Raw genomic sequence first — 20,773 nt, forward strand, 5'->3', positions numbered from 1 at the left:
GACGGAGAGATTAAAAGCTTCCAGGACAAACAAAAACTGAAAGAATTTGCAAACACCAAACCAGCTCTACAGGAAATATTGAAAGGGGTCCTCTAAGCAAAGAGAGACCCTAAAAGTAGTAGATCAGAAAGGAACAGAGACAATATACAATAACAGTCACCTTACAGGCAATACAATGGCACTAAATTCATATCTCTCAGTACTTACCCTGAATGTTAATGGGCTAAATGCCCCAATCAAAAGACACAGGGTATCAGAATGGATAAAAAAACAAAACCCATCTATATGTTGCCTACAAGAAACTCATCTTAAACCCGAAGACACCTCCAGGTTTAAAGTGAGGGGGTGGAAAAGAATTTACCATGCTAATGGACATCAGAAGAAAGCAGGAGTGGCAATCCTTATAGCAGATCAATTAGATTTTAAGCCAAAGACTATAATAAGAGATGAGGAAGGACACTATATCATACTCAAAGGAACTGTCCAACAAGAAGATCTAACAATTTTAAATATCTATGCCCCTAACGTGGGAGCAGCCAACTATATAAACCAATTAATAACAAAATCAAAGAAACACATTGACAAGAATACAATAATAGTAGGGGATTTTAACACTCCCCTCACTGAAATGGACAGATCATCCAAGCAAAAGATCAACAAGGAAATCAAGGCCTTAAATGACACACTGGACCAGATGGACATCACAGATATATTCAGAACATTTCATCCCAAAGCAACAGAATACACATTCTTCTCTAGTGCACATGGAACATTCTCCAGAATAGATCACATTCTTGGTCCTAAATCAAGTCTCAACCGGTATCAAAAGATTGGGATCATTCCCTGCATATTTTCAGACCACAATGCTCTAAAGCTAGAACTCAATAACAAGAGGACATTTGGAAAGAACCCAAATACATGGAGACTAAACAGCATCCTTCTAAAGAATGAATGGGTCAATCAGGAAATTAAAGAAGAATTGAAAAAATTTATGGAAACAAATGATAATGAAAACACAACGGTTCAGAATCTGTGGGACACAACAAAGGCAGTCCTGAGAGGAAAATATATAGCGGTACAAGCCTTTCTCAAGAAACAAGAAAGGTCTCAGGTACACAACCTAACCCTACACCTAAAGGAGCTGGAGAAAGAACAAGAAAGAAACCCTAAACCCAGCAGGAGAAGAGAAATCATAAAGATCAGAGCAGAAATCAATGAAATAGAAACCAAAAAAACAATAGAACAAATCAACGAAACTAGGAGCTGGTTCTTTGAAAGAATTAATAAGATTGATAAACCCCTGGCCAGACTTATCAAAAAGAAAAGAGAAAGGACCCAAATAAATAAAATCATGAATGAAAGAGGAGAGATCACAAGAAACACCAAAGAAATACAGACAATTATAAGAACATACTATGAGCAACTCTACGCCAACAAATTTGACAATCTGGAAGAAATGGCTGCATTCCTAGAGACATATAAACTACCACAACTGAACCAGGAAGAAATGGAAAGCCTGAACAGACCCATAACCAGTAAGGAGATTGAAACAGTCATCAAAAATCTACAAACAAACAAAAGCCCAGGGCCAGACGGCTTCCCGGGGGAATTCTACCAAACATTTAAAGAAGAACTAATTCCTATTCTCCTGAAACTGTTCCAAAAAATAGCAATAGAAGGAAAACTTCCAAACTCATTTTATGAGGCCAGCATCACCTTGATCCCAAAACCAGACAAGGATCCCAACAAAAAAGAGAACTACAGACCAATATCCTTGATGAACACAGATGCAAAAATTCTCGCCAAAATACTAGCCAATAGGATTCAACAGTACGTTAAAAGGATTATTCACCACGACCAAGTGGGATTTATTCCAGGGCTGCAAGGCTGGTTCAACATCCGCAAATCAATCAATGTGATACAACACATTAATAAAAGAAAGAACAAGAACCATATGATACTCTCCATAGATGCTGAAAAAGCATTTGACAAAGTACAGCATCCCTTCCTGATCAAAACTCTTCAAAGTGTAGGGATAGACGGCACATACCTCAATATTATCAAAGCCATCTATGAAAAACCCACCGCAAATATCATTCTCAATGGAGAAAAACTGAAAGCTTTTCCGCTAAGGTCAGGAACACGGCAGGGATGTCCGTTATCACCACTGCTGTTCAACATAGTACTAGAAGTCCTAGCCTCAGCAATCAGACAACAAAAGGAAATTAAAGGCATCCAAATCGGCAAAGAAGAAGTCAAACTATCACTCTTCGCAGATGATATGATACTCTATGTGGAAAACCCAAAAGACTCCACTCCAAAACTGCTAGAACTTGTACAGGAATTCAGTAAAGTGTCAGGATATAAAATCAATGCACAGAAATCAGTTGCATTTCTCTACACCAACAAGAAGACAGAAGAAAGAGAAATTAAGGAGTCCATCCCATTTACAATTGCACCCAAAACTATAAGATACCTAGGGATAAACCTAACCAAAGAGACTAAGAATCTATACACAGAAAACTATAAAGTACTCATGAAAGAAATTGAGGAAGACACAAAGAAATGGAAAAATGTTCCATGCTCCTGGATTGGAAGAATAAATATTGTGAAAATGTCTATGCTACCTAAAGCAATCTACACATTTAATCCAATTCCTATCAAAGTACCATCCATTTTTTTCAAAGAAATGGAACAAATAATCCTAAAATTCATATGGAACCAGAAAAGACCTCGAATAGCCAAAGGAATATTGAAAAAGAAAGCCAAAATTGGTGGCATCACAATTCCGGACTTCAAGCTCTATTACAAAGCTGTCATCATCAAGACAGCATGGTACTGGCACAAAAACAGACACATAGATCAATGGAACAGAATAGAGAGCCCAGAAATAGACCTTCAACTCTATGGTCAACTCATCTTCGACAAAGCAGGAAAGAATGTCCAATGGAAAAAAGACAGCCTCTTCAATAAATGGTGTTGGGAAAATTGGACAGCCACATGCAGAAAAATGAAATTGGCCCATTTCCTTACACCACACTCGAAAATAGACTCAAAATGGATGAAGGACCTCAATGTGAGAAAGGAATCCATCAAAATCCTTGAGGAGAACACAGGCAGCAACCTCTTCGACCTCAGCCGCAGCAACATCTTCCTAGGAACATCACCAAAGGCAAGGGAAGCAAGGGCAAAAATGAACTTTTGGGATTTTATCAAGATCAAAAGCTTTTGCACAGCAAAGGCAACAGTGAACAAAACCAAAAGACAACTGACAGAATGGGAGAAGATATTTGTAAATGACATATCAGATAAAGGGCTAGTGTCCAAAATCTATAAAGAACTTAGCAAACTCAACACCCAAAGAACAAATAATCCAATCAAGAAATGGGCAGAGGACATGAACAGACATTTCTGCAAAGAAGACATCCAGATGGCCAACAGACACATGAAAAAGTGCTCCATATCACTCGGCATCAGGGAAATACAAATCAAAACCACCATGAGATATCACCTCACACCAGTCAGAATGGCTAAAATTAACAAGTCAGGAAATGACAGATGCTGGCGAGGATGCGGAGAAAGGGGAACCCTCCTACACTGTTGGTGGGAATGCAAGCTGGTGCAACCACTCTGGAAAACAGCATGGAGGTTCCTCAAAATGTTGAAAATAGAACTACCCTATGACCCAGCAATTGCACTGCTGGGTATCTACCCTAAAGATACAAACGTAGTGATCCGAAGGGGCACGTGCACCCGAATGTTTATAGCAGCAATGTCTACAATAGCCAAACTATGGAAAGAACCTAGATGTCCATCAACAGACGAATGGATAAAGAAGATGTGGTATATATACACAATGGAATACTATGCAGCCATCAAAAGAAATGAAATCTTGCCATTTGCGACAACGTGGATGGAACTAGAGGGTATCATGCTTAGCGAAATAAGTCAATCGGAGAAAGACAACTATCATATGATCTCCCTGATATGAGGGAGAGGAGATGCAACATGGGGGGTTAAGGGGATAGGAGAAGAATAAATGTAACAAGATGGGATTGGGAGGGAGACAAACCATAAGTGACTCTTAATCTCACAAAACAAACTGAGGGTTGATGGGGGGAGGGGGTTTGGGAGAGGGGGGGTGGGGTTATGGATATGGGGGAGGGTATGTGCTATGGTGAGTGCTGTGAAGTGTGTAAACCTGGCGATTCGCAGACCTGTACCCCTGGGGATAAAAATATATGTTTAAATAAAGTGAACAAGCAAACAAACAAACAAACAAAAAATAATGATCAGGTAAGAACAGTACTTTTTATACCTAAACAATGATGAATACGTACTTTTTACAATGCAGTTCTGTACAGAAATAGATTTGGAAATCGTCAGAATTATGAAGCACGTAAAGAAAACAGCATCGCTCTTCAAATTTAGAAATACTGAAAGAAACAAAAAGAATTATTCAGGGAAACAGCAATACTTCTATGAATGTGCAGTGCAAAATAAATACCTTTTATATCCAATCCTCATTATGATATCAATGTTGTTTATAACAAAAACATATAAATAGCACTTGAAAAAGTGATGTTTCCCCCCATACCACAATACTAAAATTACTTAAGAGTCTGAGAATTGTGCTCCTACTCAGATCTGCGGGTGGGGTCGCTCTGGGGGGCTGTAAGTACACCTCCGCTATGTACCCCTCCAACCGAGCACGGGAAATTGTCCTGCCTGCTACAGGACCACACTGTAATACGGGAGAAAAGGCAGAAGTATGGAGTGGCTGACTGAGCTCCGCGATTCTAGTTCCTTCACATCTACAGAACAGCGAAATGTTTCCAAAACCAGGAAGGCAATGCGGGGAGGCAGTCAAAGCACCTCATGGATTGCAGAGATTTTAGAGGTGTGAGGAAATGTGAAATGGCACTTGGTTCTGACTCAGCAAGCGATTTTATAGCAATTGAAATAATTTTGAGTCTACCATTCAGGCCATGCTGTTTTATGCCAAAGGTTAGCAAATATTTCCTGTAATGGGCCAGAGAGTAAATATTTCAAATTTGGGTGTTGGAGCAGTCTTAGGCAATACACAAATGAATGAACATGGCTGAGTTCCAATAAAACTTTATTTACAAAAACAGGCAGTGGGCCAGATTTGGCCTGTGGACCCTCCTTTGTCAATTCCTATTTTATGCCTTTGCATCTGCTGTTCCTTCAATTTGGAATGCACATCATTTTTGACTTTTTAAAAAAATTCTATTCCTCATTCAAGGCCCAGCTTAAATCCTACCCTCTCCCTTCCCTACTTCTACCTTAAACGGAAAGACTTTCTCTTGCGCCTCTGTTCCTTAAACATAGATCTGTCATTGCTTGGCTCACTGTCAGCTCAATAATGACTGTATGGTCCTTCCTTGTTAAATGTTCCACTGATGGGTTGTGAGCTCTTTAAGAGTGCGAGTTCATGTCTTAGTCATTGTTGTATTAGCAGAATAGGACTCAACATTTGACATACAGCTGGTGCTCAATACATGCCCGTTGACTGAGCTGAGCAAGCAAATTCTGAGGTGATGCAAGACAAACTGCTGACTCAGGTTTTTGGTGTGGTTTTTCTTTTGTGGTTATCTCTTTATAAAGGAGGAAGCCAAGAAAAGTTAGCTCCCTCTGAAGACACACACTACAGCTTAAGTTTCTCACCATATAAACCAGCAGGAAGCCATCTGGAAGGATTCTACATATATGCTGCAAGTCACAACGAAAGTTTATGGAGTGATGCCATATTTAATTTAAAAAATTTCATTGGAAAATAGATATGATAAGGTGACATTTCTATTACTGTACTTTCCTAAACTGTTTAGAAATGCAGTAATAAATAACAATTGCCTTGCTAATGACTGGTTTTAAAAATTAAATATTAAGAGAGTAAAACTTTATTTGAGAAGGCATTGGTTGGAAAGATAGCAAATGAGTCAGTCCATTATCTTGCTTGTTTCTCTGCAGATCCCTCAAGAGGTAACAGGTGGTTTTACCAGGCAAACTCCAATTATCAGTGACTCAGACGGCTCTACCAGTTCATGCTCCAACAAAACCAATTATTATTATGCCAAAAGCAGCAGGGTATTGTGTAACCAGCCTCCAGAAATCTGTTTTTTCTCATTTCTCTTTATTACGTGGAGATAAATAGTAGTAAACACAAGTAATTTGGTTTGAAATTTCCAAGAGTTGGTGAAGCCTGAGCTTCTATAAAGTAAGTATTTAAATGTTTAACCAGTGGCTCTTGGTTCTGGAAATAATCTCATTTCTAAATCCCAGGAAATAGCATTTCCTGACCTACTGGCTTTATGATGGCAACGTCAGAACGGAACTAAACTGAAGCGAGCCACTATAATCTCAAGAACACGTCATTAGCAGCAAGCCGAGGAAAAGTTTTTAAAAAATGAATTTCTCATAGTCTCACTAATAGGTTATGTTAACTCTAGGACACAATGTGATCGATCGATGGCATGTGGATTTTTTGGTTACACTTAAGAATAGATTAGTTCCTGGCATCTCAAACGACTAGAAACCCATCCTAGCACATAAACCCACAGCTCAACCAGCTAGAAAGGACCCGAATAGCTCACTTTTATCGACACCTTGATTCTGGTCCACAGTCCACTTTTACCCCTCGTTCTCCACATCTGAAGCAGGTAACAGGCACAGAGTCAGTTCAACTAACAAAGCTTTGTTACAGATGTTTTCATAACAAAGACAGAAAAGGAGGCTGAGCATTTTCATCAAGAGAAGGATTCTTCAAGTTCTCTGCATTTTTAAATCCTGACTAAAAGTTCTATTGTCTTCTAAGTAAAAAAAAAAAAAAAAAAAATGTACCAAGTAAACTTACCTCACTCCCCTGATAGAAGCAGCACTAAAATTCCACTCATGTATACCTTTCTAGAACACAGGGGAAGAACGACAAGAACAACAAACATTGAGTCATCCGAATGAAAATAACATAATTTTGTTTTATTATTTTAAAATAATATACACAGAATAATTTTTTCCCAGTGCATAATTCTTTAATAATCTAGATGGAAATTGTAATTCATTTCCAAGCCACAAGGGTGATGTTTACACTGCTTAATAATTTCTGTACTTCAATAAAACAGCTTCCAAGAGAATCTAGGGGAATTATTCTCATTAAATCCTAAAAAACTTGATCTTTAGCAAATTAACCTAATAACTGTCGTGTCTTAATTTTTTAAATAAAAACCCAGTGATCAAGGTAATTCAATTATTATAGCTGAGTAATATTTCTTTTCCGAGAAAGAAAAACATTAATTTGAATAAAGCCTCTGCAAGGCTTTACAGATGATTATATCTGAATTATCGTTAGTTAAATTTTCAACTGAAATGGTAGTTCTATTTCTCCATAAAATAATACACCAAGTATGTCTGTAGTACATGCATGCAGATAGTGTCTGTCATAGCTACAATGCCTTATGACCTAATTTATGCAAAATTCAATATAGTAATAAAGTCTGAACATAAAAATTTGATTGTCATATGATAAACATGGGTGATTGCAGGGCCAAGATGAAAAAAATGTGGAAATTTATTTTTTTGAGTTTATTACTCAAGCTAAGTTTAAATTATTACATTCATGTCTTTAAATTAAATAAATTACAAGTTGGATCCCATTCCCTATAAAAATATGTCTGGTAACAGCACAGAATTGACAACATAAATATTTTAGTAGAAATAAAGTAGTCGATACACATGTCCAAGCTTAGCAAGTGCTCTACAATAGTCCATTCAGATGGCCGATTCAACTTTGTAAACGGGAAACCACCAGGAAAACAAGCTCTTACCCACCCACTTAAAATACTGCCAGGAGCTTGAGGTCTTGGCTGGACTTGTGAAATGGGTAAGGAAGCCTGTGGCTCTGAGGTGGACCAGAACTCTCCTTTTGGCTGAAGCAAATCAAAAAGCCACAATTTACATCCACAGCACCTAGTTCTTTGCTAGGACCATGCAACTCAAAATAAAAATAGAACCTCCCAAGCCCAAAGGAGATGTACGAAAAAACTAGTTTCAACACACACCAGTCAGGTCATGGGTATGCGACCTGAATTAACACAGAGCAAATGTTGTGCACGCGCCCAGGAAAGGAAGGGACCATGGAAAGGTGCTCCTGGAATGTGGCTCTCTTTCACCAGAGTACAGAGGGAGTTAAATTAAAATAGCACCCTGCAGCTTCAGCTGGTAATATGGAAAGTTGGTTCTAAATCCTGGTGGCCTCAGGTGACCTTCTAAATAGATGGGACCCCGGAGCTGCAGCTGTTACCCGCATGCTACTCGCGTACAGTTCAGCCTTATCCTCAGAGCCTGCGTCCAGGATCAGGAGGTGGTGGAGGAAGGCAGAGCTAGTAGGGCTCTTAGGCAAACATGCAACTGAACAGGGAAACTGGGAAACACCCACAGGACAGTGCTGGTAAAATCTATCTCATATCAGCCCTGTTCTGGGAACAGGCAAGGAGAGATTTCCCAGATAGATTGGGCTGGGTTTGTAGGAAAGGAGAACAGCATTTCCAGAATGTTAGGTTCCTGAAAGGTTGCAAGTGCTGCTAGTGAATGTTCTATCATACTGGTGTGAAGCCCAGGGCCTACAATGGAGATCTGGAATAAGGAGGCCCAGCACCCCAGCGCCTTTGCTACTGTGACTCACCACATGGAGGCGCAGGTGAGCTACAAGGCCAACAGGTGCAGTTAAAAAGTTTCTGGGGCCTGTCTGGAAATCTGGGGAGAGGGACTGCCAAAGGCAGAGCTAGAATAATTAGCCTCAGCAAGCCCCAGACGGACACTCAAGCTAACTGACTCGGCACAAGCACCATACTGTAGGAACTGGTTAGTGTCAGATCCTATGCCCTCGCCTCTAGAGTCGGGACTAGGCATTAACACTGAGCTAAAATGGCGGGAGTTCTCCATTGGCAGATACTGTTAGCTCCTAGACAACAGACACGCTCTTCCTTGTTTGCTAAGGAGAGCTGAATGTCGTTGGCATTCAGGTGGCTGTGTTTAGCAGTGAGGGGTAATGATTGGTCTAAATCGGCGATGTAAGTCCATTCTCCTTGCTAGTAATTGGTTTAGGCATGAACACATGGCACAATTTATGATACAAAAGGAGGGCCAGACCCTTTTCCTTGGGAAGCTGTGTGTGAACTGATGCTTTAAGCTGCTATTTAAGACAAGGAGAGAAAAATCAAGAGCATATAGAGAAGCCACCCGAGAATTCTGATACTGTTCAACCGCTGATATACCGGCAGCATGATCCTCTGCCCCTGAGAAGTTCCTGTTACGTGAGATAACATTTCCTTATCTGTGAAGCCACTTTTAGGTGGGAGTTTTGTATCTAAAAGCATCCTTGATGGATGAGACGATCATATCATCAAAATCTAGAATCTGAGGTAAACATATTCCCCTCATAAATTTCCTGGGTATTCGCAGAGGGGCCATGGCTGGAGCCAGTCTGAGGTCAGCGCCTCATATTCCACTGGGACCCTGCTGCCTGCTACCTTTCCCTGAGAGACCACCAGACAGGACAGGAGTACTCAGACTCCAAAAAAAGAAGGGATTCTAAATAACAACCATTTAAAATATCTTAGAAATGTTTCTCTTCCTCAGTCTAAGTTTTTCTTTCCTGTGCACATGCAGACTTTTTTTCAAGTACTAACTTGACTTCAAACAACAACCAACCATTGAACAAAGGGAGAACTGTTTAAAGATTAGGATTTCAACTTATTTTGTCCTTGACTTAGAGTAACTCCCTAATAAGAGTCCCGAGACTCTTAGGAATTGGTATAATGATATTAATGTTTTGACCGCTGCAATATAAAGTATATACTAGCTGTTCATCCCACATTTTAGAATGAAAATCCTGAGAGGAGTAAAGAAATAAGCGATAAATGAAAAGCAACACGCTCTGCTCTATTCTTAGAAAAAAATTTAAAACTTTTTATGACAAGGGGTGCCTGGGTGGCTCGGTTGATTGGGCCTCTGACTCTTGATTTTGGCTCAGGTCATGGTCTGTTGGGGGAGGGTCAGGATTGTGAGCTCTGTGGGGAGATTGCTTGGGATTCTCCCTCTCCCTCTGCCCCTCCCCCCAACTTCCATGCTGCAGCTTGCACTTGCGCGCGCTCTCTCTCTCAAAAATAAAATCTTAAAAAAAAAAAAGCCCATCCTATGACAAAAAGAATCCATTTTTAGTTTAACATCAGATCTATACCCCTGCTATTTATCTGTTATTAGTTATAGTTATTCCAGTTGCTTTAAACTAACATAATATTAGCAGAGTTATCTTATTTTTATTACCCATCCTCATTCCAATGGTATCACTTCTATTTCAAACAGCACAGACAAAGACAGTGGTAATGAACATGCTATGGACAAAACCAAGGTTTGCAAAGAAACTGACATAACATTCAAAATGGAAACTGATTTAAGAAAGCTTAAATTTTTGAACAAGGAGAATTTTTAGCACAGTGGGGACAATGCAAATGTAATTCTTCTTGATCAAAAGATGGTAAAAGTGGAAACTGGACAACTCACGGCCCAATTCCATAACCCTTCTTAATGAACTCTTTTACATCTTCATTTATTTATTTCTCAGTATAATATAAAAATTGTCCCTACAGTTGTCACAAAACATGAGAGTCAATACAAGGCTAACTTTATTCAACAAAGAACTTCCAGACAACTAGCTGGAAATAGTACTCATTTTCCAAAAATCTCTGGCTTACTTTCTGTTCTTTTTCTGTCTTCTGGCTGTCCACTCATTCTCCTGGCCCTGCTAATTGCTAATTCCTTTAGTCCCATTCTTTTTCCAAGTGTCCTTGGATAACCTTGCTCTTTCCAATCAAGCCTTTGAAAAATCGCCTCTCCCAGATAATGTTCCTGTTTCCTAACCTCTTAGATTTTGTACTTTCTACAGATGATTACTTCTGCTTGTGAGAGCATACAGTCATATACTTTAAAATAATGTAAATAAAACACTGTGTACTTTAAACAATGTGAACAACATGTATATAGTTACATTAGTTATTCTTGGTTTTGTCTCTAGACAACTCCACCTGGAGTTATGCCATCATCCCGGCCATAGATGGGGGGCTCCAAGGACCCCCTTCTTGTGTTTGACTAATTTGCTACAGTGGCTCATAGAACTCGGGAAAACATTTTAGTTACTAGATTACTGGTTTATTATAAAAGGATATGACCCAGGAAATAGCCAGATGGACACGATGCATAGGGCAAGGTATGGAGAAAGGCTAAGAACTTCCCTGTACTCTCTAGGGCTGCCATCGTCTCCAAATCTCCACTTGTTCACCCACCTGGAAGCTCTTTGAGCCCGTCATTTTTGGGTTTTGGCAGGGGGGGGTGCTTCATGACGTAAGTATGATCAATTAACTCCACCGACCATGGGAGATCCATTCAATTTATCCCTTCCCCGCCACCCCAAGACGTAAGTGGTAGGACTGAAATTTCTAATCCTCTAATCCCATAGTTGGTTCTCTTGGAAGGCAGGCCTCATCCTTAGGTGGGCCCAAAAGTCATCTTATTAACATAATAGAAAAATGCTTTTATGGCTTTGAGCGCTTTGGAAATTCTAAGGACTTTAGGAAATCTGTGCCAGAAGTGGATGAAGACCAAATCCTTATTTCTTACTATAGATTACAATATCACAGTGTCCTAATATAATACCAATGACCTCCCAAATGATTGCTAAAGAGCCAAGCCAGGTTAAGTTCTGGGGTTTCAATGTTAGGGCTCAGTTCATATGTGGATTATTGTTGTTACAATATAGTAAGCATATATTACATGTTAGGATCTGTGCAATATACCCTACTAATAATATTTCATTTACTTTTAACAACAACCTTTTGAGGTGGATATTATTATTATCCCATTCTCCAGATGAGGACACTGGGATGTGGAGAAGCCATGCTGCCAAGACCAGAGATGGAATCTGAACCCAAGACTGTTGACTCAAAGACATTTTTAAAGCTGACATGGATATTTTTAAAAATTGCAACCTCATGCTTCCAAATGTACTCCCTAACTCCCCCTTTCTGCCATATTTTCCCCTTTAATTTACTTATTGCCTGAGTAGACAGCAGGAATTTTGCTTATTTTGTATACATCTGTTTCCCTCGTGCCTAACACAATGCCTGGGAGCTCCTATCACAGAGTAAGTGCTCCAGAAATATTTGTTGAGTTGTTAAGGATGACTGTTAAGGAAAATTTAAGGATATTTTGGAAAACGATTACCAAAAATCCCACAAAACTACTTTGCCACAAGACTTCTCTCATTTCTGTGGTTGATCCAATGGATTGGAATCAGGTCTTACAATTTTTCTAACTAAAAAAAATAGTAAGATTTACACATGCATCAAAACTGATAAAATCCAGAAGTGGAAGGAGTTACTAAAATGACTGCTGTAGGGAGAAATGAGAGCATTTCAGACCCATCTGCAAACGAGGGCAGCGCAGCCCCACTGAGGCCATGCCAGCTCACAGAGCCAGGGGCTAATCTGAAATCGAGCAGCTGCTTAGATAACCAAACAGTGTCATGAAATGATAACTATAATCATACTCGAGTAGGACTAGAGTGGTCTTATTCTAATAGGCTTCCTAGAATTAAGATATGCATCTTTTAAGTCTCAGGTCTCCCACACATAATTTATAGCATGAATTTATAAAACAGAGAAACCGTCTCATTTTAAGCGTACTTTGGATGGTTATTAAAAATCCGAATAAGTTCAGTTATGTTTTACTAAATGAGTGAAATTTGTAACCCAACTTTAACAAATTTATACTACAAGATGTATCTATGCCGAGATAAATATACAGTGAAGCTATTTCTTCCTGTGTAATGCAGATATTTGTTGGAATACATAAGTGCTGGAAGGGAGTAAAGTCCTTCTCTATTAATTCTCTTGTCTTAATAATTACATAATTTACCTTGTCATCAGGAAGCACGTGCCAAATAGATATTGTCTTTTCCTCAACTTCATTGTTGATAGACAAATATGAAGGTTGATAGATTTTGGTTGGTTCCAATATTAATACCTTGAAAACATAAGGCAAAGAAACACACATTAGTAACTGCAGATTTAAGTCATTTAGAGCTGTTAGAGCAATACTGAACTGATGTGGGAGATGATTGGATGAGGCTCTGGGTCCACAACTGCAGGAAAACCATTTTAACTCCTAACTGTTGCCTTCCCTATGAGTCCTTTGAGCACTTTTGGTATTACACAATTATCCTAAGTTCCAGTAATACATCACTTTTTCTGCTAAAGAAATTAGAAATAAATTTTTGAAGTCCATATATTGGTTTGACTATCCCCAGGGAATTTACTCTAAAGATATTTTTAAGGTCTTTTATTTTATCTTGCTGTAAGTGCAAAATCTATTTCTATAAATCTAAATGTGTCCAAAAAAGGCAGAAATGTGGTAAAGCAAATAATTCTGTACATAGAAAAGATTCCACATATAGAGCATCATGTACTATTTTCAGTTTTCTCCTGCTACACCTTATCGACATGATGTGGCAGGATGATTCTCCTCCCTACGTGAATGGATTGAAAAATGATTTTGGTTATTATTGAAAGACTTTTATATATAAGCCAAAGGAATGGACGCAGCTTTATGAAACAATAAAAATGTTTTTCTGTTGCTTTCAAGATAAAACTGGGTTCTTCAATAATGATATATTTAGTCTTATGATAGAAAAAGAGGGAAGTAAAACTTACTCCTGTTTTGGAGATGTATGAGGTGTACATAACAATTGAGTTGACAATCTCTCTCAAAGGATGTAGTACAGTATTACTAATATCTGATACTAGGTGCGAATAACATTAAGATACCACACATGCACTGATTTTAAAGGTGATGCAACTATAATCTTTTTACACAGATGCTTAAAAGCGCCCACCTAGCTCAAATTTCCTCCGCAGTCTTAAGTAGGAACATTTAAAAAAGGAAAGAAAAGTTAATACTAAATTATGAGAGAACCTAGACTAGTTCTTTCTACCCTACTGCATAAAATGCAAGAAAATTGACTTTTAGAAAGAATTTTACATGAAGCAAGTTGACCAAATAAAAGTGGAGGAAAACTCTTCAGAAGACTTCATCAGCAAGGGATTATGGACTCACAATACAGAGTAAGCTAACACACAATCTGAGTGAGAAGGTATGTGGATTGACCACCCGACTCTCAGCCATCCGCTGCAAACACAGTGTACTGATTTTACGCTATATTTACCACAAGAGTAAAATTTATTTAAATTAGGGTACAGGGAACTACAGAAAGGGGATTAAGAAAACAAAATTTAAAAAAAACAAACATACATAAGGGCTTAATTCTCAGTCAGGCTCCAGTTATGAAAATAAGATAGAAAAGACCACAAATAAAGCGCAAGAAGAGCCCATTGGGGAACATATTCTGATTTAGGAACATACCAGGAGAATCAAGGCCCAAATTCCAATCAACAGACAGTGAAGTGGTGCTGCTTAATAATGGAAACAAATTTTCAAACTATCTTGGCAGAATTGGTGCTCTCAAATCTGAGTATCCCAGGCTTGGTGAAACAAGAAGAATAATAGGGAATAAAAGGCAGGTCTTCCAAATAGCATCCAAGTCATTGTACCCACAAAGGAGAATATACCTTGTTCCCTAATCATGTGGGCACAGAATTTAACATTAGAAAAGCACAGCACCAGGTTATCTCCTCTTCTTAAATTTATGTCTTTATCATTGTTTCACATATTTCTAACAGGTAAAATCTGACCTATGTTTTCCTATGTCAAGACAGAAAATCAAAATTAGTTGTAATTATCATTAACCTTTGTCTATCCCTTTGATCTGCCCAAAATCACAAAAATGGGAGGAATTCATTGCATACATTACAGAGGTCACAGAAAGACCAAGAGAAGGGTGTGGAAGAGGAGGTAATTTGACAAAAACAGATAAAACTCACTTGAAAGTATGAACATTCTTGCTTTTAGTTCCTAAACTTTTCTACTGGTAACATTAAAATCGATGGCTAAAAATTTTTAAAAAATGAACACCTAACACCTTGTATCTGATGTAGGAAGGAGGCCAATGAGACCTATAAACTATACAGGGTAGAAATTAAATAGTTACATGTCTCAGCTTCTACAAGAGTCTGCAAAAGCATCACACTCCACTTCCTCTCACCTGACCTGGGGTGAGGGGTTGATGGTCCCCTAACTTTTCAACGTAGGAAGGAAAGAAAATACACAGAGAAGAGAGGTGAGAAAAAAGAATCAATGGAACTAAACCCAAATAATAATAATAAGTGAGGGGACTATTTAAATCATTTTGCAAAGAAACTTTGGTCTGTCTTCTTTTACCCAGGGTCACTGTTACTTCTTTGAGGAATGAGAATGGATACGGTAGTGAAATAAATAGAAGCAATCAAATAAAATATTTTCTAATATAAGTAATCTTGGTTTTAACCAGATCCACTTTAAAAGAAGGAAAATGTTATCACCTCCAATCAAGACCTACTGTGGCCTTCGTAAGTATGACCTAAGGATGCTACTCTGAGGATGCAATGAGTTAGTGACTGACATGGTACTACAGGTACTAGACACCTGCCTTTCTCTATGCGGTAGAACATGGGGAGCAAATTCCAATGGTTGCAGGAAGTGGGCCCAGTGAGAAAGGCAGATGAGTGAAGCAGGAAGGATAGGACTGTAATCAATGTCTAGAATGGCAGCATACAGATAGTTGACTTAGTAGGTTGTTGCTTCTGAAAAAGGCAGTCCAACTGCCAATCCCTTTAATTTTCCAATAGATGAAAATCTAGATTTTTATGTGAACTCTCCTTATTTTTCATCTTTTTTATAAACTTTATTTTCAGTTGAAATACTCTATCTTTTCATGTATTTTGTCTATCTTTTCCTCTGTCTTTTTTAACATGGTAATTACAGTTATTTGAAGTTCTTATCCGGTAACTTCAATATGTGAATCACTTCTGGCCCGCCTCTATGGGCTCTTTAAGCTCTTCGTTATTGGTCACTTTTTTTTTTTCTGCTTCTTAGAATGTCCAGTAATCTTTGATTGTGTCTGACCCAATGCAGAGGCTCTGAACCGCATCTTTCCAGAGGTTTCCCTACCCCTGCCCCCTAGCTAGCAGTCAAATTTTTAGTGCATCACCTTGATTCTGTGGAGGCTTAGTTTTATCACAGCTTTATTAGGGTGGGTCTTTTATTTTTGCCTTTACTCCTAGGGCATGGGTTTTCTCTGTCTCCTCTAAATCCTTGGGGTATTCATCAAGATCTCATCATTCTGGCTAGACCCAAAGTCTAACGTCTTACTCCTCCTAAATTGTTTAAGTTCTGGGATATCTGCTCAGCTCTCAACCTTCCAAAGAATGCTCTCTACCACTTCTGGTCCTGATCTTCTAACTAGCAAGGGGATTCACCTTGATAAGGTTTACTTAAGCCACATAGGTTTCATCTAAAACCCAATTTTGGTTGAATACTGAGACCAGTAGTTAGTTGTGTTTATTCATGCTATGCTTACCCCTTGCTCACACTATCTAGGAGTTGCTCTGTGGTTCAAGGGAAATACCCAGGCAGAATTTTGGGATTCACTCTTTAAGACTCCCCCTTCTCCAACACCCTGCTTCTCATATTCCACCTGTCTTAGAGTCCCAAACACTCCTCCAGCCTGCTCCGCCCAGAGAGACAACCGCACCCAGCTAGGGCACTACTTCCTGGTGTGGCAGCCAGAAAAAGGCCTTAAGGGAAAAAAAGTAGGTGAGGTGGGACTCACCTCAAGTGCCTCCCTGCCCAGGGATCACAACCCTGTCATAATTGCTATTTAATGTCTAGAAACAGTATTTTATTTATTTTATTCAGACTTTATAGTTATTTATACGAATACCAATACCAATACCATTTATAGTCAGCACTGATGATCTAACTCTCCTTATTTTTTAAATGCAGGCAACAAATTCTTTTTTTTTCTTTTTTAATCTCCAAGTGGTCTTTTAAACACAGACACAATCATATGCACAACCCCACACAAAATAAGAGAATTACTAATTAAAATGATCCCAATGTACCATTTTTTCATCTGTAGGTTTGGCAAAAGTATAAATATGATAAACATACTTTTTGGGGAGAGACTTTAGGAAAGCGGTCAGTCTCGTATGTTGCCAGTGAAGATGCCAATTGATATAATCCCTATGGAGGGCAACATGCAAACTCAATCAATTCCACTTCAGGGAACTGATACTACAGATTTATGCACACATGTGCAAAATGGCACAAGTACAATGGTGTCTCATTTTAATTTGCATGTTTTGACCACCTAATGAGGTTAATTATCTTTTCATATGATTTGCCCATTTTTTTCTTACCAATTAGTAGTTTTTTTTTCTTTTTGCCTATGAGGCAAATCGATAACTTTGTTACATTCATATTAAATACCTTCTCCCTCTCTAGAATTTGCCATGTCCGTGATGCTCTTTATTGAACAAAAGTTAGGATTTTTAATGAATCAAATAGGTTAATATTTGCCTTTAGGGCTTACAGGTCCCTTTCTTGCTTAAGAAAGCCTCTCTCACCTCTCTCCACCTGGAGTATATACCTATATTCTCCTAACTTCTTAATATCTGCTGGTTTTATTTTTTGACATTCATAGTATGACAGACAAATTCATACTAAACTAATTTAAATGAGCTCAGAATAGCTAAGAGGAGTGGTTTCCTTTCATCGCCAATTTTCTAGTCGATCAAGTCAACAGTCAACTCAATACAGACAGTTCTGTGCTGTCTTCTTTCACAGCACTTGCTCCCATCGGAGCCTCAGCTGCGGGCACGCTGCCAGCTCACTGTGAGATAAGTATTTTCCTAGGCTTGCATTATCTAGGCTGGAAAACAAAGTGTTTTTAGTTTGAAAGGCTTTTCAGCTGAAGATCCTGCTGCGCTGAGGCTTCATCGGGAAGGGAGAGTAAAGAAAGCCTGTTAATGCCAGCAATGGATTTAATTAAAGAGATGATCCTATAAACAAGAATTAGGGAACAAGATCTTAGAAAAAGAACTGAGAGTTGTCACCACCTGAGTATGGAGGATTGGACCCGAGAGCTCACACAGAGAGATTGATGGCATCACTTGGACGTGGGACGAGCTGAGGGCACACAGTGACTTGTCAGTGGTTCCTGAATTGGATGCTAAAGTGTATACTGCTTTGGGCGGTATTCTAAGAACGATCAGGATGGGAAAGGCACAGCTGAGAAGATGAGCAATATATTTTTGAAAGTGTGTGTGTGTCTACTATACATATATCTGTATCTATATCTAGCCAACATGCACAGCAAATCGGAACCTATGAGTCATCATTTCTCACGATCTAAGGGCCTGTAAAATGTGACTGGGAACTGAGGACACTCCATCTAACTCTGACCCATGTGGGTAATGAGCGGTGGAGAGGGAATAATGACCGAGGTGAGTAACAACACTTCTCACCACAGTAACGGTGTCGACACTGATGACAATGTTCACACAACTGTCGTAGGAATTAACAGCAACCTTGGCTCTGGTCTGAAGCAATGTGTTGACTGACTGAGGCTAAGCAAGAGACAATCTTTTCTTGGAAAGCATGCTTCACAACTTATCGAAAGAAATCACCAAATTCCACGGCAAAAACAAAAATGTATCTCATGTCCCCGATTTTGAGAAGTTATTTTAAAAAAAAGTAACACTAGTACTGTTAGAATCACATGCAAAAATGTTCTTTAAATAAAAGAAGCAAATGAGAAGTGCAGCTAAAGTTAAGCTAAACGAAGAGTACTCACTGGAAATCTAACGACAGTAACATTGGTCTTTGTGGCCTCGACCAAGAAGTCCATCCAGAAGTCCACGAGCTCTTGCTTGGCCACAGGCTGCTCTGTAGTTAGTTTCACAAAATGCTTATATATCAAAATTGTCTCTACAATTGACTTGAGGTACCTAAAAATGAAAAGATATAAGACACATAACAGGCAGATCTAAATATGATTTTAGTATTTATGCATTCAGATTTCACCAAAATTATTCACTATTTGTGACATGTCATGCACTTTCATACACATTCTCTCATTTAAATCTTACAGAAATTCAATAAAGTGGGCTTTAAAAAAAAGAAAAAAGATTTGTTTATTTGAGAGAGAAAAAAGAGAGAGCCTGAGTGGGAGGGGCAGGGGGGGAGAGGCAAGCAGACCCTATACTGAGTGCAGAGCTGGATGCCGGGCTCCATGTTAGTGCCCTGAGACCACAACTTGAGCTGAAATCCAGAGTCGGCTGCTTAACTGACTGAGCCACCCAGGTGACCCAACAAAGTAAGCTGTTTTATCCCCATTTTAAAGATGATCCATTGAGGGGTAGAGAGCTCAAATTGCTTGGGCTGGATGATACATCAACTGAAAACATGCCTTTTAAAATAATGCCTATCCTCTTCAAGGGAGTGGTTAACGCACTTGTTCTAAAATATGCTTCCTTGAGAAAGCTTTTCTAAATAGACCCTTCATAAGAGATCATTATTTTGCTGTGAAGCAACTTAGCTTATATGTTATACAAATATCCTCCAACCTAACAAGACAGATGGTGCCTCAAAGGAAAAAGCTAGGAAAAAATGAGGAGCACGATAATTATATGAGATACTGGGTTGTAAACTATAAACATGGAAATTAACAGTAAGTGAATGGGAACTTAAGGCAAGATTTCACGGTTGTTATTACTATTGCATAAAATAATGTTTTCTCTGTTGTCAACAGAAGCTGGGACACCTCAAACCAGAGCTCTTTTGACCTGTGCTTCCATCCCCTTCTGTACCATCATGATGATCACTGTAAAGCAATGACAAAAGAGGCTGCACATAATACACCCATTGACTGATTCATTTATTTCATTTATTTCCTTCCTTGTGAAACACCGACTGTAGACATCCCACAGAGAGCACAGCTGTGTCCCTATGTAGCACAGACTGCTGACGAGATAGAAATGTGAAAGGTACACAGCAAAGCAACCTACATCTCAATCGGGCTACAACTATGCAGAGATACGACTAGTCACTCTCCAGAGAAATAAGATTTAAAAATGAGAGAAACATGAAAGCAGATTTCATAAGATGAACTAATCACATGTGTGCTTCTATCTGGATGCAGGCAGGAAAGGGTTTTAAGTCAGGGTCTGGTTTTCGTGTGGAGGTGATCTAGGAGCGTCCACAGGTGGAGAAGAAGGCCAGAAGAGGCACGCGCACCGTGCGCGTGAAGCCACAGTCTGGCCTATTCCGTGTGACTAGAGAGCCACGTAATTGGGGGCATGTGACATGGTCTGAGTCTGGAGTGACTAAAGACAAACATTGTTCCCTAAGCCAAGAAGGTGGACTTTATACCCTAGACTGTGAAGAGCCATTAAACTCCTTTAATGTAATAAGGATTTACAGGGCAAGAGGGAAGGGTCAGACATGAATTTTAGAAGGATCCCTAAGGGTGTGACATTGGGGAGGGTTTGCCCATGAGAAGACCTGAATGTGAGGAAACTCTTTGGGGAGTGATGGGAACCTACTTGGGGAAGCATGTCCTGAATTAGTTTCTCTGATGAAAACAAGTCAGTGGCCCAGGCTCTGAGCCAACCTGAGCCTTTCTTGATACCATGGTAAACCTTTTAAAGCCTTTACAGCTAGTAATCATTACCTGGGATGCATAATAAAATCAGCATTGTTTTCCAAA

General features: G+C 39.1%; 1 protein-coding gene across 1 annotated transcript in view; it reads right to left on the reverse strand.

Moving 5' to 3' along the window:
• The window catches only part of MAP3K5 (mitogen-activated protein kinase kinase kinase 5), a 208,795-nt gene that overhangs the window by 79,755 nt on the left and 108,267 nt on the right, over nucleotides 1–20,773 (reverse strand). Inside the window, exons 10-13 of the mRNA XM_047734723.1 lie at nucleotides 18,860–19,013; nucleotides 12,988–13,095; nucleotides 6,875–6,924; nucleotides 4,341–4,436 (exon numbers count right to left, since the gene is read on the reverse strand). Coding sequence (XP_047590679.1) covers nucleotides 4,341–4,436; nucleotides 6,875–6,924; nucleotides 12,988–13,095; nucleotides 18,860–19,013 — 408 coding nt within the window. The remainder of the gene's footprint in view (nucleotides 1–4,340; nucleotides 4,437–6,874; nucleotides 6,925–12,987; nucleotides 13,096–18,859; nucleotides 19,014–20,773) is intronic.

This window comes from Lutra lutra, chromosome 6, assembly GCF_902655055.1.
Source record: "Lutra lutra chromosome 6, mLutLut1.2, whole genome shotgun sequence".
NCBI lineage: Eukaryota > Metazoa > Chordata > Mammalia > Carnivora > Mustelidae > Lutra > Lutra lutra.